The sequence below is a fragment of the Dermatophagoides farinae genome, chromosome 3 (genome assembly GCF_024713945.1).
Source record: "Dermatophagoides farinae isolate YC_2012a chromosome 3, ASM2471394v1, whole genome shotgun sequence".
NCBI classification, from domain to species: domain Eukaryota; kingdom Metazoa; phylum Arthropoda; class Arachnida; order Sarcoptiformes; family Pyroglyphidae; genus Dermatophagoides; species Dermatophagoides farinae.
The window spans coordinates 3216798-3231697 of NC_134679.1; the positions used below are offsets into that span (position 1 = coordinate 3216798).

Genomic DNA, 14900 nt, shown 5'->3' on the forward strand with positions numbered 1-14900 from the left:
GATATAATCACAAATGAAATTCTGTTTCAACAACAACAACAAACTAGGATCTGAATAGAACCAATGTTCGAGCTCAACTGAATGAATCGTGAACAAGATTTGGTGCTTAAAAAACCAAAAAAAATAAAATAAAAGATCTACAGAATGGCGCCTGGTCGATCGTCGTATTTTTCGACGCTTCCAAACAACTTTTTCTATATATAGCAAAATGATTCAAATGGGACAAATACGGAAAGCGAACAAGTTCCAGTATTTTGCAAAGATTCTTGTCTTTCTCTCACACACACACACATACACACGTGGTCGTTTTGCTTTTTCACGCCTTTGCCATGATGATGACAAACATAAAAAACTTTTTCCTTATCAAAAGTTTTCATCATCGTTATAACATGTTGTTGTTGTTGTTGTTAATTTTTGATTTTTATCATACAAAAAAAAACTACATGCCATTTCATTATTTGAATATAATATATAAAGGGCAAACAAAACAGAATCCAATACGACATCATGTCGATTTTATTCAAACACCTTACAAAGTTTGTTTTTCTTTTCTCATGTTCCATGGTCAGAAATGCAGTGAATTTTTTTTTCAAAAGACCAATCTATTTGATTTGATCACAGAAAAGAAAGTAAAAAGGTTAGTACTAACCCATTTGGGTTCGTTGACAAAAAATAACCTTTTCAGGTTAGTACTAACCAATTGGGGTGATGAGCAATTTTGTCAACCGATTGTTGCAACAATATATCGAAATCATCGATTGTGACGTTCATCACACGATTGTTGCAGCAGTTTAACCCCCTTTTATTTCCTTTACCCCCATATTAATTTAATCGATATATATTGAAATTTAATTGATTTTATTGAAATATTAATTTATTAAAATATTAGAAATAATAAAATACATCCATATTTCACATTCAAATTGCGCCATACAACGTTAATTGTCCCGTTTGAAATAGATCCAATATTCGCGGTCCATGTTACAAGACAATGTCCAAATTCTATCCGTGGTTCGAGATTCAATTTCCCAATTGTTCGCCGGCGATCCTAAGTGAAGATAAATATTAGTTGTTTGTTCAATTAATCTATTCATTTGCTTACCATGATCATTTGAAATAGATCCAATATTCGCGGTCCATGTTACAAGACAATGTCCAAATTCTATCCGTGGTTCGAGATTCAATTTCCCAATTGTTCGCCGGCGATCCTAAGTGAAGATAAATATTAGTTGTTTGTTCAATTAATCTATTCATTTGCTTACCATGATCATTTGAAATAGATCCAATATTCGCGGTCCATGTTACAAGACAATGTCCAAATTCTATCCGTGGTTCGAGATTCAATTTCCCAATTGTTCGCCGGCGATCCTAAGTGAAGATAAATATTAGTTGTTTGTTTAATTAATCTATTCATTTTCTTACCATGATCACTTTCAAGTATGTGTTCCATCCAATGAATCTTCGACTTATAATTATGTTTTCGATCGCTTCATTGATTCCAAAGATTCAATCAGCATCAAATTCAATAGGAAATAGCTCAGATCATGTTCCTAATCTAACCCTAGCCTAACCTGTTATAATGTGTTGAACATGGCCAAACTATTCTTGAATTGAATGCTGATGAACAATGGAACCGCCGAATTGATCTCGAACATAATCATCAATCGAATTTCAATTTGATGATTGTAAAATTTCAGGAACAAACCTAATAAAAAAAGATAGACCAGTCTTTATTAGATATGAAGAATGAATATGCCGACTTACCGAATAAGTTGCTCCAACAATCCAATCCAATTCAGGCCTTTGAGAAATGTAAGTGTTAGAATCATTGATCGATAGCGAAATTAGAAAGTTACCTGATGGTGAACATGATGTTTCATTGGACATCGTACCATGTCAGTGACCAGATATCCACCAATAAATTTGTAATGTTCGGCATCATTACCATGATCGTTTTTATAAAGACGGCACCAATTATATGTCTAATGATGATCATTGATCATCAATGAAAATTTTATGCTTCAAAAGACAAAGAAAATTGTTAGCATTTTCAATGTAAAGCATATTGCAAATTACCTCATTGACCAAGCTTTCATATATTAATCTGGATTCCAATTATCATACATTAGATATAATGGATTCTGAAAAAGAAAACTTGAAAAGGAATGTGAATGAATACAATTTGGTGAAAAACAAAATGTCATAAATACATTTGAAAGTCATCAAAAATGGAATTTTTTAGCCAGCTTGAATCATGATTACATGACCGAACCAAACGATCTTCATCGATTTCGGGGGCAATTTTTGATCTTAGACCACAATAACTATGAACAACGATAATCTTGAATCGATTAAAGTCTTTGTTCCAAAATTTAGTACAAAAATCCACGATTAAAATAGAAAAAAAATGAAAAAAATATCACGACATGATCACGAAAAATAGCGCAAAGTTGAGTGAGGACAACCGTCTTCGACGACCGTTGAATTTTAATGTTCGATTTTTCCAACGATCAAATTCAAATTTGTATGGGGAATAGAAGCGCGCAGCATTTGCATTGAAAATAGTTAGCTGCACTACCACTGCTTGACTATGCGCAGTTGCTCATTAGTTGGACTTAAGAATTTTAGGCGGCAAAATGAATGCATTGTTTTTGCCATAGAGTTAGCATGAAAAATGAATAAAAAATCAACTCATGATATGATAGATATTATCATATCAGATGCATAATTGATGAAAAAAATTATGTAATTTCAATGGAACGTAAAAATTGTTCTTTATCACATGTTGATGATTAGTGATTTGGGCCAAAGAATTTTCGCCACTGTTTGACAAATTGGTGTCAATTTGTCAGGATTAATTGATTGATGGACTGTTATTTCATTCCAAGTCGAGCTATTTATTTATTTATCCAACAAAAAGCCCCTATACCTCAAAGATAGGGGGAAAAATAAATTATAAATTTTTAAAATCATATTTAAAGAATTATAGCCAAATACATAAATTCTCTTCATGTAGATTTACACCACATTGATTTTCAATTAAAGTTCGTTCAGCAACAAATAAACAAATCAAATGAATAGAACTTTGAACACAAATTACCACAAAAACAAGACGACTTATAACGATAGCCAATTTTATGCAGGTAAACATTGAATTTTCCATGTCCCGATAAAAACTGAGTGAACACAAAATGTAGATCAAAAAGAATTATTTTACGATCATATACAGATGGAAGAATTTTTTTAGTAACTTTGCCATCTTCACTCATTATCCATCTTATTCTATATTTTTCAATAGATATTAAGCCAAAGAAATTGGACGAAGATTGTGAGAAATATAAGAAAAATCTTTTACATATTGGTCAGCCAATTCATTGCCAATAATACAATGAAATGGCACCCAGTAAAAACAAATATATATCAAATACTTGATAATCTTGCTGGATTATCAAAATAGACGAGAATAACACATAATATTCAAATATAAAAAATATCGTGCCTTATTATTATTTAAAATTCGCTTTTATAATAATTTTAGATTCATAATTTGTTTTGATTTAACAATTGGATGTACAAATGCCACATTATCATTCTGGTAATATATCATTTGTTGTATGATAGGATGTTGTTACATTTATTGAAATTCTCCATTTCGATGTTTACTGGAGTTCACCACATCCTCTGATGATCGGATGTTTAATCGATCATTTCAATTTCCATTTTTGGTATTGTTATGATTTTCATAGAAACAAAACAAAACCATGACATATATCAATTTTGAAAAATGTTTGGTTTTTATGAGACCGAAATAATGACCAACAAAATTGAATCAAAGTTGAATTCAAAAACAATAACGTTACTACTATTGTCAATCTGCATATATTTGATTATTTAATTCGAGTTCAATTCAGATTTTGCTGACATGTTAACTTCAATAGTTTGATTATCTCAATGATATGATGGTGGTGGAATATTTGCATTCATGGATGAATGATTACAGATTAAAAAACTTGGTGGCACATGTACATTATTCCGTTGTTGTTGTTGATGGCGTTGAAAATTATGATGCTGTAATTGTGGCGACATTATCATCATATTTGGTGTATCATTCGATTGATGATGATGAATCAATCATTGTAGCAGGATTATTACGATTCAAGATGGCCATTTTTGTAGCCATTGATTGTTGAATTGGATGACCATCTTGATCATTATCGCTATCATCATCGTTGTTTCGCACTCCAAAGTGATTTATGATGACCATCTTTTTTAAAATTTTGATAATTCCATTTCGGTATTTGATATAATATTCATTAAATAATAATAAATCTGGATAATTTAGTTATAAATTGATTTCATTATGTATCGATTACTCTGTTGTTTTGCTCGAAAATTATTTTTCTGATTTATTTTTCACTACAAATATTAATTTATTGATTATTAATAATAATAATTTATCTTATAATACAAAAAAAATTAATTTTTAAAATAATGGATAGCGCTAACCAATTCGGGTGATTGCTAACCCACAAAGGTTAGTACTAACCCTAAAAACTAACCCAAGAAGGTTAGCACTAACCTTTGTGGGTTAGTATTGCAGGTTAGCACTAACCTTTTTGGGTTATTCGTCCTGCAACGCTAGCCTTTTAAGGTTAGTACTAACCAATTTGGGTTATAATGCTAACCTTTTTTGGTTAGTACTAACCCTACTTTCTTTTCTGTGATAGTTGTTGTCATTGCCGTCGTCCGAAAATTTGATTTTCTTTTTTTTTCTTTTTTTCAATGTTCAAAAGTTAACTTTGTCTTGGTGTTTGTGTTTGTTGACATCATTTTCAAACAACAACAACAACAACAACAAACTTGTCGAATGGAAAAGACAACCAGAAAAAAAAGACAACCAGTGTAAAAAAAAAAATCTTTCTGAGAAAGAATCAAAAAAAATTACTTTTTTTCCTATAAAAAAACGACAAAAAATGACCATAAGCTTGAATCCGAAATAAAATCTTTGCTGTGATACGATTGAAAACAAACTCTGATTGTCAAATGAAATGAAATTGAAAAGTTATTAAAGTCATCAATGAAAAGAATGATCATGATGATGATGATGATGACGACAATGACGGTAACAACAACAACAAAATATCTAGCAAACACCAAATCAATGAAAAGCTGGATATATCTTTCGTTTTAGCGATCAAATCAAATCGAATCAAATTCTATAACTGGATATTATTACATTTTTTTTATTGTTGTTCACACTATTTCGATCAATTTTTTTTATGACAACCAACGTCAACCACGGCTACTACTATGGCCAATAAGACATAAAGTGAATGGAATGAAAATCATAAATCGAAATTGGGTTTATTTGTGGTCCATCCATATTTCTAAATGAAAAAAAACCGAAAATTCTGGAAAAAAAAGAAATGTATTCAACATATAATACAAGTAGTAGCAGCAAAATTATTTCTTCTTTTTTTTTGTTCGTAATTTTATCATCATCATCGATGATTATCATCCTTGCCAATCTCATCTCACCCGTCCGAAAAAAAACTATAGTTACGAAACTATCAAAAAAAAAATTTATTTCCGATATGGTCGTTATTATGGTGGTTATGGCGGTGGTGGTGGTGATGGTGATTATTATTATAGTTTTTTTGTGCCATTTATTTTTTTTTTGCATTTCTATTTCTGAGGCCCGAACTTACCGAGACTAATTAGAATAATATGATAATCATACACACACACACACACACCATTTATTGGTTAGGATAAATATATGACAATGATGATTAGTTAGTTATATTAGTTACAACTCGGAATATTTGAATAAATGAATGGATGAATAAATGAATTGGTCTAATGGATGAAAAAAAATGAAGGAAAAAAGTAAAGTTTCTCATATGCCAGACCAAAAGTTTTTTTTTAGTGGCTTCATTTTGTTCATTTTTTGTGTGTGTGTGTGTGTGGTGATTTAGAAATGCAAATTGATTATTGATATCATCGAGTACAAAATTTTATTTCTGTCGTCATAATTTTGATGATGATAATAATAATAACAATATAATGTCAACTATTTGCCTTTGCCTGAAACTCGGCACAAAGCAACCACCACTTCTGATTCTAATAGATCTGTGTTATTCACAACAACAACAAAACAAGAATCGTATATGCCAGCGTTTCCCAAACTTTTTTGACCGCGACCCAGTACGAGATTTTTCGCGATCGACCCTATGAGAAAAAAATTTATTTACATTGCAAATTTTATTTTTTAATTTTTCTGCGACCCAGTACTGGGTCGCGACCCACACTTTGGGAAATGCGGGTATATGCCATTTATGGTACTGCACAGATGTAGAGAAAACATTGAAATTCTGGCAAAAAAAAATTTTTTTTTTGCGTGTCCAAATCCATTTACATAAAGGTTTTTTGTTTTTTTTCCCAAAAAAATAACCACACACACACACAAAAATAAATGAGGTTGTAACCATCCAACCATTGCTTTGAGTTAATGGGAACAAAGGGAAAGAATTTGATGATTCAAACACGATGACGATGATGATGATGGCGATAATAGTGTTAAAATCATTGTCATTAAAATTATCAAACATAAATCAATCGTTCACAATTATGATTATAATCAAGGCTCTTTACAATCTATTTTCATCAGCTATCTGAATGTTTTATCTGAATGCTAAGTAAAAAATAGTTCGACAATTTAAAATCATATTCATAATGGATTTGAATCTAGGATGTGGTATATAAGTCAGTTCCATTTAAACGACCAACAAAAAAAACGCAAATATGTTATGCACGATGTAAATTGAATTAACTAACACAAAAAAAAACTATGGAAAAAAAAATTTTCAAGAATTTTATTTTTCTCTAGTAGTTTTGTAAATTCAAAGCACACACACACACACACACGAATTATACGGATGTGGAAAACAAAACAGGAAAAATTTCACCAACAAATAAAATTTGCTTAAAACCTCACTTTATACAAAAAAAATTATACTACAGAAAAAAAACCAAGAATAAAATGAAATGGAAAAGAAGAAAAAAAATTGCGATTCAAGTTTTAGCCCCACACTACCAAACAGCAAAAAGCAGAAAGTGCCACGTTATTATGCAACCGAAATGTCAATATTTTATTTTTTTTTTTGTTGCATCAACTTTCATTCATTTATTCGTTATTCTTGTAATAAGATGTGAAAAAAACAACTACTGCTGTTGTCGAATAAATTTTGATGAAATTCAAAAGATAAAGAAAGAGAGGTCCAGAATTTTTCCTTTTTTTTCCAAAAAGCCAAGAAATCGACAAGAGAAAAAAAAGAAAAGAAAAGAAAAAAACATAGAATTCAGAAAATATTTTACGTAAATTAAATTTATACTTTTGGTCCATTCACATTTTATAGTTACGACTTTTTTTTTGAAAAAGAAGAAAAAAAAAGTTTGTTTGGAAATTTAATAGTTTCGATCTGAAATCATCAACATCATTTTCATCAGTCGTGATCATCGACGACGATGACGACGACGACGACCCATCTGATCCAAAAAGAATCATGGTCTCTCCATACCAAAAGAAAAATGAGAATCTGCCATTCTACATATAAAATTGTTCAAACATATTCAAATGAATTCAATATTGAATGTGTCGAAACAAATATCCATCTCTATATATCGTTTGGTTTCAATATTTGAAATGAATTGTATATTACTTGAATTGAAAAGCAAATTCATTGAATTGTTCCATGGAATAAGGAAAAAAAACATGTAAGAAAACGACTACGAATACGACGATATTTGATTATTAGATTTAAATTTTTTTCTTTTTGAACTGAATTTTTTTTTGTTCTTCATTTTTTTTTCTTATTCAGGCAATTGTTAAATATTGAAAATATCAACATGATGATGTATATAACACACATGGACAAAAAAAAAATTCTTATTCAAACTTTTTTATCATTCTCTATCATCACCATTTGGGACCAATGCATGATAAAGTATTATATTGATCTTTGAGTTTTATTTTCTAGTTTTAAATGTTTGTCTGTTGAATTTTTTTTTTTGTTGTCACTACATTTCTTTTTTTATTTTGTCATCTATTCAATTTTTAAACACAGGAAGTACCGTTTTCTACCGTTAATTCACGATTTATAATATAAATTTAACCAAAAAAGTAATGTTAGTATTGTGTGAACAATTTGAATGAAATGAAAAATTATTTTAATTTTAATCAATCGATATCATCATTTTTTTTATCTGTGTTCAAACGGTAAAAATGCCGTCTATACTGCATAGATGTTGTATCATTTTTTGTTTCAAAATAATGATTCTGGTTGAATATATATTAATATAAAAAAAACATAAAAATCCAACACCAGATCATATCTGACGAAATCTAATGAATATTTCATATTTTCTTCGTCATCCATTTTATCTTTTTCAATGATAGTTCGATAACGGAACCAACAACAACAACAAAAAAATATTCTTGATTCTCTACATATAACGTTTATTTTTTCACATTTTATTTCATCCCGTTTTTCTCCATTTTCAGTCCTTTGGGATTCTTTTTTTTTCGTCTCATTCCCTAGCGTTCGTTTTGAATCGATTTTGAGAAATTTAACCCGAAAAAAAACGAAACCACGAGACGAATCAATATTTTATTATATTTGTAAGAATTATAATTAATTGAAAACCATATAGACAAATGAGTGATTTTTTTTCCTTTCATTCACCATTACTATTGACATTGAATACTAATGACGGGCACACACACGTGTTTGTTCCGGTTTTTTATACTCAATTTTTTTTCCATTTCGATTGTATGGTTTCACTGAAGTTCATCAATTCAATTACATTCAGTTTGATAAATCAATAATTTTTTTCGGGTGAATATTCTTTATATATAGTTGAAAAATTCAAAGTATAAATTCAGAATTCACCACATATTTGGAATCGTCATAGAAAAATTATTTCATTTACATTAACATTTCATAAAAAAAAGTATTTGAATACAGCAGTGAAGGAAAAAAACTAATAATAATATTTTGTTCATGTCAATTTGTTTTTGAGTGAGAGGGAGAGAGAACGAGAGAGTTATTAATAAAAATTGTAAGTTTTTCTTTTTTTTTCCAAGTTTCAATAGCAAAAAAAAGAAAGAAAAAGTTTATTCATCATAACGATCAAATTATGTATGAGAAATAATTATAGTTTTTGATTTTGTTTTTACTTCCATCATCATCTTGAATTCTGTTTGAACCATAATGTGTGTGTGTGTGTGTGTATACACAAGTCATTCATGACTGAAAGCAAAGAAAAATCGCCTATTCATCAATTTATATGCAAAAATGAAAGAAAATGTAACCAAAGTTCCCACACACACACACCACACCTTTGTTGCATTTATCATGAATCATCATCGATTTGATTAATTATTAATTAATATTCATCATGTTAATTAGTTGAATAATCATCGACATTTTTTTTTATCATGAATGATGAACAAGGGAAAAATTATGATTCTGTTAACGATGAAGATCCAGCATGAATGAATGAAACAAGTTTTTTGTTTTGTTTTTTCTTCATTTTATTTTATGTATATTTTTTTTTGCTGATGAATTCTTTTCGTTTCAAATTAATTATTCAAATCATATATTTACATTATTGTCATGTGTTTGTGTATGATTGTGATCACACAAACCCTTTGGGTTCCTTTTTAAAATTTCCCGTCAATCATTGAAAACAAAACAAAAACAAAACAAAAAAAATTCATTTTATGAATTTTTATTCATTTATGATGATCATCATCGTAAACGATGGCGATGAAAAGTGATTTTTACCCATTTTTTTCCTTTACACCGGAATTTGTGTTTTGTTTTTTTTTGAAATATTTGTGACAGTAACGGGAAAAGAAAAAATGTCCTGCAATTTTCATTTCATTACATATGCATATATGACATTTCATTTCATTTTCGAATGTTTAATGTTTTTTTTTTAAAAAAAAAACATCATCAATGTTCTATAGGAATTTGAATATTAAATCATCAACCAAGAATCATTGGATAATCGTGAAAACATAGTGAAATTTTTTAATAGTAATGGCATTGAAGCCAATCACTGTTTTTTTTTTTTTTTTGCTCACTAGGTTTTGTAGAACTGTATGTTTTGATGGTGTCAAATACGTCTGGTGTGATGATACTTATTGTTTTCGAGCTTTCTTTCTTTCTCTTATCTGCCATTTTTTTTCAATGTTCATCCGTTCATTCAATTCAATCTTTTTTTTTGAAAATGATCATCTTTGTGATGATGATGTTATACCAACATGACAACATTGTGGCGTTCGTTTTCAATGTAAAACAGAAACGTTTCCATTTTGAAACTAAACTAAATGAATGAAAGAAAAAAAAACTATAACAAATTTGTCAACATCTTTCATCGTTGCTTGATAATGGTGATGATGGGGTGGGGGGTTGATGGGTATGCCTATGGACGCATCAAAAGTTTGAAACAACAACAACAACAAATAGCAACTAAGACCACATTTGGTCGTGGTGACAATGATGACTATAGGCTTTTTTCTCAATATTATATATATATAGGAACCATCATTTTCTTTCCATTCAATTTTTTTTCTGATTCATTGAGTGTGTTGAATCATGTGTTCATTTGTATATATGTGTGTGTGTCATTCAATCACCATTCATTCTAAAGATGATTGTCTTGATTATGATGATGATAGCATTGGATGATGGTAACGTCATTGTCATCTTTTTTTGTTTGTTTGTTTCTGGTTGCGAAAAAAAGCTGTTCGATTCGGCAACCATTTCGATTACTTTCATTCTCACTTTCATATAATCACTATTGCAATGTTAGGCCTTAAATGATCCAATGATAACATTAGAGACCCGAAAAAAATGATATACATACATAGATATATTACAATTCAAAATGATGGCAATTTTTTTTGTAGGTCGCTTCCTATGATCATAAAGAATGTATATATGTGTGTGTGTGTGTTGAGATGGGGGGTTGAGATGAAATTCTATTTATTGTTGCTCCTTTTTGTTGTTGTTTCAATAATATCATCATCGTTATGATGATGATGGCCCATAATCGAACCGCTATCAAGATTGAATAGATTTTCAAAACTTTTTTTTCTCAACTATAGAATATAAAAAAAAAATTGTTTCGAAAATAGATTACGCCCACCTGTGCAATGTGTGTATGTTGTTTTTACGTTTGTCGCTTTGTCTAATCTGGATCGACATAACACATGACATTATTATTTAATGCAAATTGTCTTGTAATCCTATTATATACATCACAGCCATTTTCTTCTACATTTTCCATTTTTTTTTTCTTTTACTCATTTACACTGTTGATGTTTGGTTCCAATTTCATTTCCAGAATGGAAATTAGATCGTTCACATTCCATATTATATTTTTATTAATCTGAATATCTTTTTTCCCTCTTTCCACATATAAACAAAATGAATTTTCCTTTATTGTTTATGTTGTTTTTTTTTGTTCAATTCTTCGAACCAGAACCAGAATTCATTGTTCCTTAGTGTTAGTTATGAATGCAATTAATGGCTTTACATATAAAAGTACCATAATAATAATCATAATAATCATAGCTAGCAAATCTCTCTCCGGTGGGATATATATGTGTTCATGTTCTAAGTATTTCCCTCTCTTTTTTTCTCATTCTTTTTCTCATCGCGAATGTATGTATGCATAATTCCGAATATAATGTCGGTTAATCATAGTATTAACTACATTTCATGTAAATGTTATTGTGCTTGCATAGACATATAAAAAAAATGCATTCACATTTGCATAAAATACACCGCCTAAGTTTGGCATTTTTCTCCTTTTTTCTCATTTATTCGTGTCAAATTAGATTGGTTGTTGTCCTTTGATGTTTTTTTTTGCCAATCGTTTGTTTTCCTAATCACTAAAACTTTAATCATTGTCAAGGTTCCGGTTATGATGAAGAATTGATCGATTATCACTAAACTTAATTGTCTTCCGACGGAAATTAACACATTGTCGCCACTCCTCTTAATTTTAAAAATACAAAATTTTTTGTCACTTAAATTCAAATAAATAAAAAAAACATTTGATTATTTGTGCAATACGTTTTGATTATATTGAATTGGCCAAAATTCACTCCCAATACGACTATTTAATTTTTATTTCAATCGAATTGATTTGAATCGATTCTTTCTTATTGTATGGGTATCATTATTCTATTTCTAGGTTTTTTTCTTCGTTTGAAATTCTTGTTTTGTTTTTTTTTTTTTTTTTTTTTTTTGAAAAATCTAAATTGCTTGCTACCAGTTTAATGTATTTTAAATAAAAACGAAAGAAAAATTTTATCCAATTTACACCAGTTTTCACACTATTTATTTTTTGTTTATTTTTTTGTAAACTATAGCTGCAATCAATTTATTTTAAAAAAAACGAGACGAATTCCCCAAGAACAATGAACTCATCCGGTTAGATGTTCATTGTAATTTAACTTGTCTTTTGTTCTAATTTTCCTTTATTTTTTTTTGTAACAGCAACAACGAAAAAAAATCCTATTTCAGAATTTTCCGTTCCAATCGTTCAGGATCACCTATTTTTTTTATTAATCTATTCTAAAAAAAGTATTGAACCATAAGTCAATCCCAAAAAGATGTGGATCTAGTTTCGAAAATGCATACACATTGCAACAAGATCGTTTATCTTCCAATGACTGATATTGGCCGATTGGACATCAATTAATATTATTATACTGGTATTGTATACAACGGTCATAATAATGAAAAAAGGTATCCTATATAGTCGATATTTAATTAAAAGTTTCGATCGTATTCATAGTGGGTGGTCTCGTTGGGATCAATTTCATTGTTCAATATCCATGTTAATTCGTAATCAATATCATTGACCCGAATTTTGAGTTTGTTTGTTTTTTTTACAATCAAATCTCGACAATTTTTTTTCAAAAATCATGATCCGATTTGATGCTTAATAATTTCAATTTTTTATTTCTTTATTTTTTTACAACAAGTTTAATAATTGATCTATCATTCATTTTTTTTTCACAGGAAAAAAATGTTCATCTAATTATAAAATCTATTGAATATCGTTCAAATATGGAGCATTTTGTCCGATCGTGGCCAAACCAATTTTTGATTTCATCATTCGAGAACCCAAACTTTTGACATCAGCCATGGTTGTTGAATCAACTTGTTTGAGATAATCTTCAATTGAAAATTTCTGGCCAGTCATCAATAATTGTGTGCCCATTTCGTATACCAATGCAGCTTCATCATCCAGAGCGATCAATGCCGATGTTTTCAAATTGTTTCTAATTTTAATCATATATTAGATATATGTAAATAAACACCAAGATAAATAGTACTTACTTAGCATCATTGAGTTCAGCATCTGAAATCGAAGTCATTGTAGTACGGAATTCTTTTACAACCGATTTAGCCATCGCAGTAATGTCACAGGTATTTGGTGCAACTAAATGGACACCAAAAAGACCGGTATTTTCATAGTTATAATTGAAAGAAGCTACTGAAACATTTTCCGAAGATTTTCCACTAAGTTGAGCTTTAACAGCTTGACTTAGGCGTTGTGCCTGATTCAGTTCATACGAGTTTTTAATTTGACTACCAGCACCAAGGATTTTCTGCAATAAAGCAGCAGCAATATAATCTTTTAGAGATTTATTGATGCTAAAATGATTTGATTAATCCAATGAAGATATAAAATTATCTTCAATATAATACCTGACACCTTCACAAGCAATGGCAACATAGGTCAATGGTGAACATGAATCTTGATGAATTTCACCACCAATAAAATCACTAGATTCTTTCATTCCTGTCGATGCTGGCAATACAAGGCTTTGCCCAACCAATTCAGTTAATTGTTGATGATCTATACCAAGACCGACAACTACCGTATTTGATCCAACAAATGTTTCGCGATGAAATTTTTTCAAATCTTCTGCAGAATGTTTTCCGACCATGAATTTCGGTACATAAAGAGAATTTCGAAGACCACCCCTAAATGAGACATGATGAATCAATTCGGTCAATTGAATGAATGGTGTATCTTCCAACAAGGATCGATCAACCATTAATCGTTCAGTGTTGTCCGCAATTTCCCAATGCTTGAAGGCTGGCCGTGATACACTATCAGCAACCATTGTAAAATTTTTTGGCAAAACTTCTTCATCGTTATGTACTTCCAAAAGGTAGGTAATTGAATCACGAGTACCAGCCACCGTCAATCGTCCACCGTGATATTCAATCTGACGGGTTATACCAAATGAGCTAAAATTTTCCGTACCTAAACCGGCAGATGACCGAACAATATGAGAAATGCCCAATTTAGATTGAGGTTCATAACGTGCACCAGCTCGAACGACAACAGCTACTCGAGCTAATGGTGATTCAGATTCAGCCGAAGCCAAAACAACGCCAGATGGAAGCGTCGAAACTTGAATCGATGGTGATGATGACGATTTAGTTTGAGTTTGACCGGCCGACAAATATCTTTTCAATTGACCATTGATTGAGCGAATTGTTTTCAAATTTTTGCTCAACATTTTTCTATGTTTAGTGTATCTGATGAAAAAGATTAATAATAATTAAATCATTTTAGAAAGAATTTTTTACCTGAAAAAAATAAAAAAAATCAATATGAAAAATCTTCAAATTAGTGAACCAATCCACAACAACAGCTGCAAGGTGAATCCGAACTCCAATATTTGACGCATGCCCACGTTTGCATGACCGTTCATATATGTGATTTCGGTTTTTAGGTTCTAAATTCATAAGAAAAACCGCGCTTAAAATTCAAAGAAAAACCTTTTTCTTTTTTTTTAT

At 30.0% G+C, this 14900-nt stretch overlaps 1 protein-coding gene and 2 long non-coding RNA genes across 6 annotated transcripts; 1 reads left to right on the forward strand and 2 right to left on the reverse strand.

The window, feature by feature from the left end:
* Positions 1-841: 841 nt before the first annotated feature.
* On the reverse strand, positions 842-4576 carry LOC124498838 (uncharacterized). 4 transcript variants are annotated; one of them, XR_012832121.1, is made up of 8 exons: positions 2211-4576; positions 2077-2154; positions 1869-2019; positions 1765-1801; positions 1423-1705; positions 1263-1368; positions 1103-1208; positions 842-1048 (listed from the first exon to the last, which is right to left on the reverse strand). It is a non-coding gene; the product is annotated as an uncharacterized LOC124498838 (long non-coding RNA). The 4 variants fall into 4 exon arrangements; XR_012832118.1 differs by having other exon boundaries at positions 1765-2019; XR_012832119.1 differs by having other exon boundaries at positions 1765-2019; positions 2077-2141; positions 2211-2647.
* Positions 4406-4717, forward strand: LOC142597392 (uncharacterized). Its single transcript, XR_012832122.1, has 2 exons — positions 4406-4534; positions 4568-4717. It is a non-coding gene; the product is annotated as an uncharacterized LOC142597392 (long non-coding RNA).
* Positions 4718-13015: 8298 nt separating this feature from the next.
* Positions 13016-14839, reverse strand: UQCR-C2 (Ubiquinol-cytochrome c reductase core protein 2). Its single transcript, XM_075729241.1, has 4 exons — positions 14691-14839; positions 13797-14639; positions 13425-13742; positions 13016-13366 (listed from the first exon to the last, which is right to left on the reverse strand). Exons 2-4 carry the CDS (start codon positions 14618-14620, stop codon positions 13132-13134), a joined length of 1377 nt encoding a protein of 458 aa, XP_075585356.1. The 5' UTR covers positions 14621-14639; positions 14691-14839; the 3' UTR covers positions 13016-13131.
* Positions 14840-14900: the final 61 nt, after the last annotated feature.

Bases quoted from the DNA above. Each gene is read 5' to 3' on its own strand.
- UQCR-C2 (XM_075729241.1), bottom strand. From the start codon at position 14,620: ATGTTGAGCAAAAATTTGAAAACAATTCGCTCAATCAATGGTCAATTG. The intron at 13,743-13,796 runs GTATTATATTGA...AAATCATTTTAG, and splicing joins ATTGCTTGTGAAGGTGTCAG to CATCAATAAATCTCTAAAAG. The intron at 13,367-13,424 runs GTAAGTACTATT...GATTAAAATTAG, and splicing joins GCTGAACTCAATGATGCTAA to AAACAATTTGAAAACATCGG.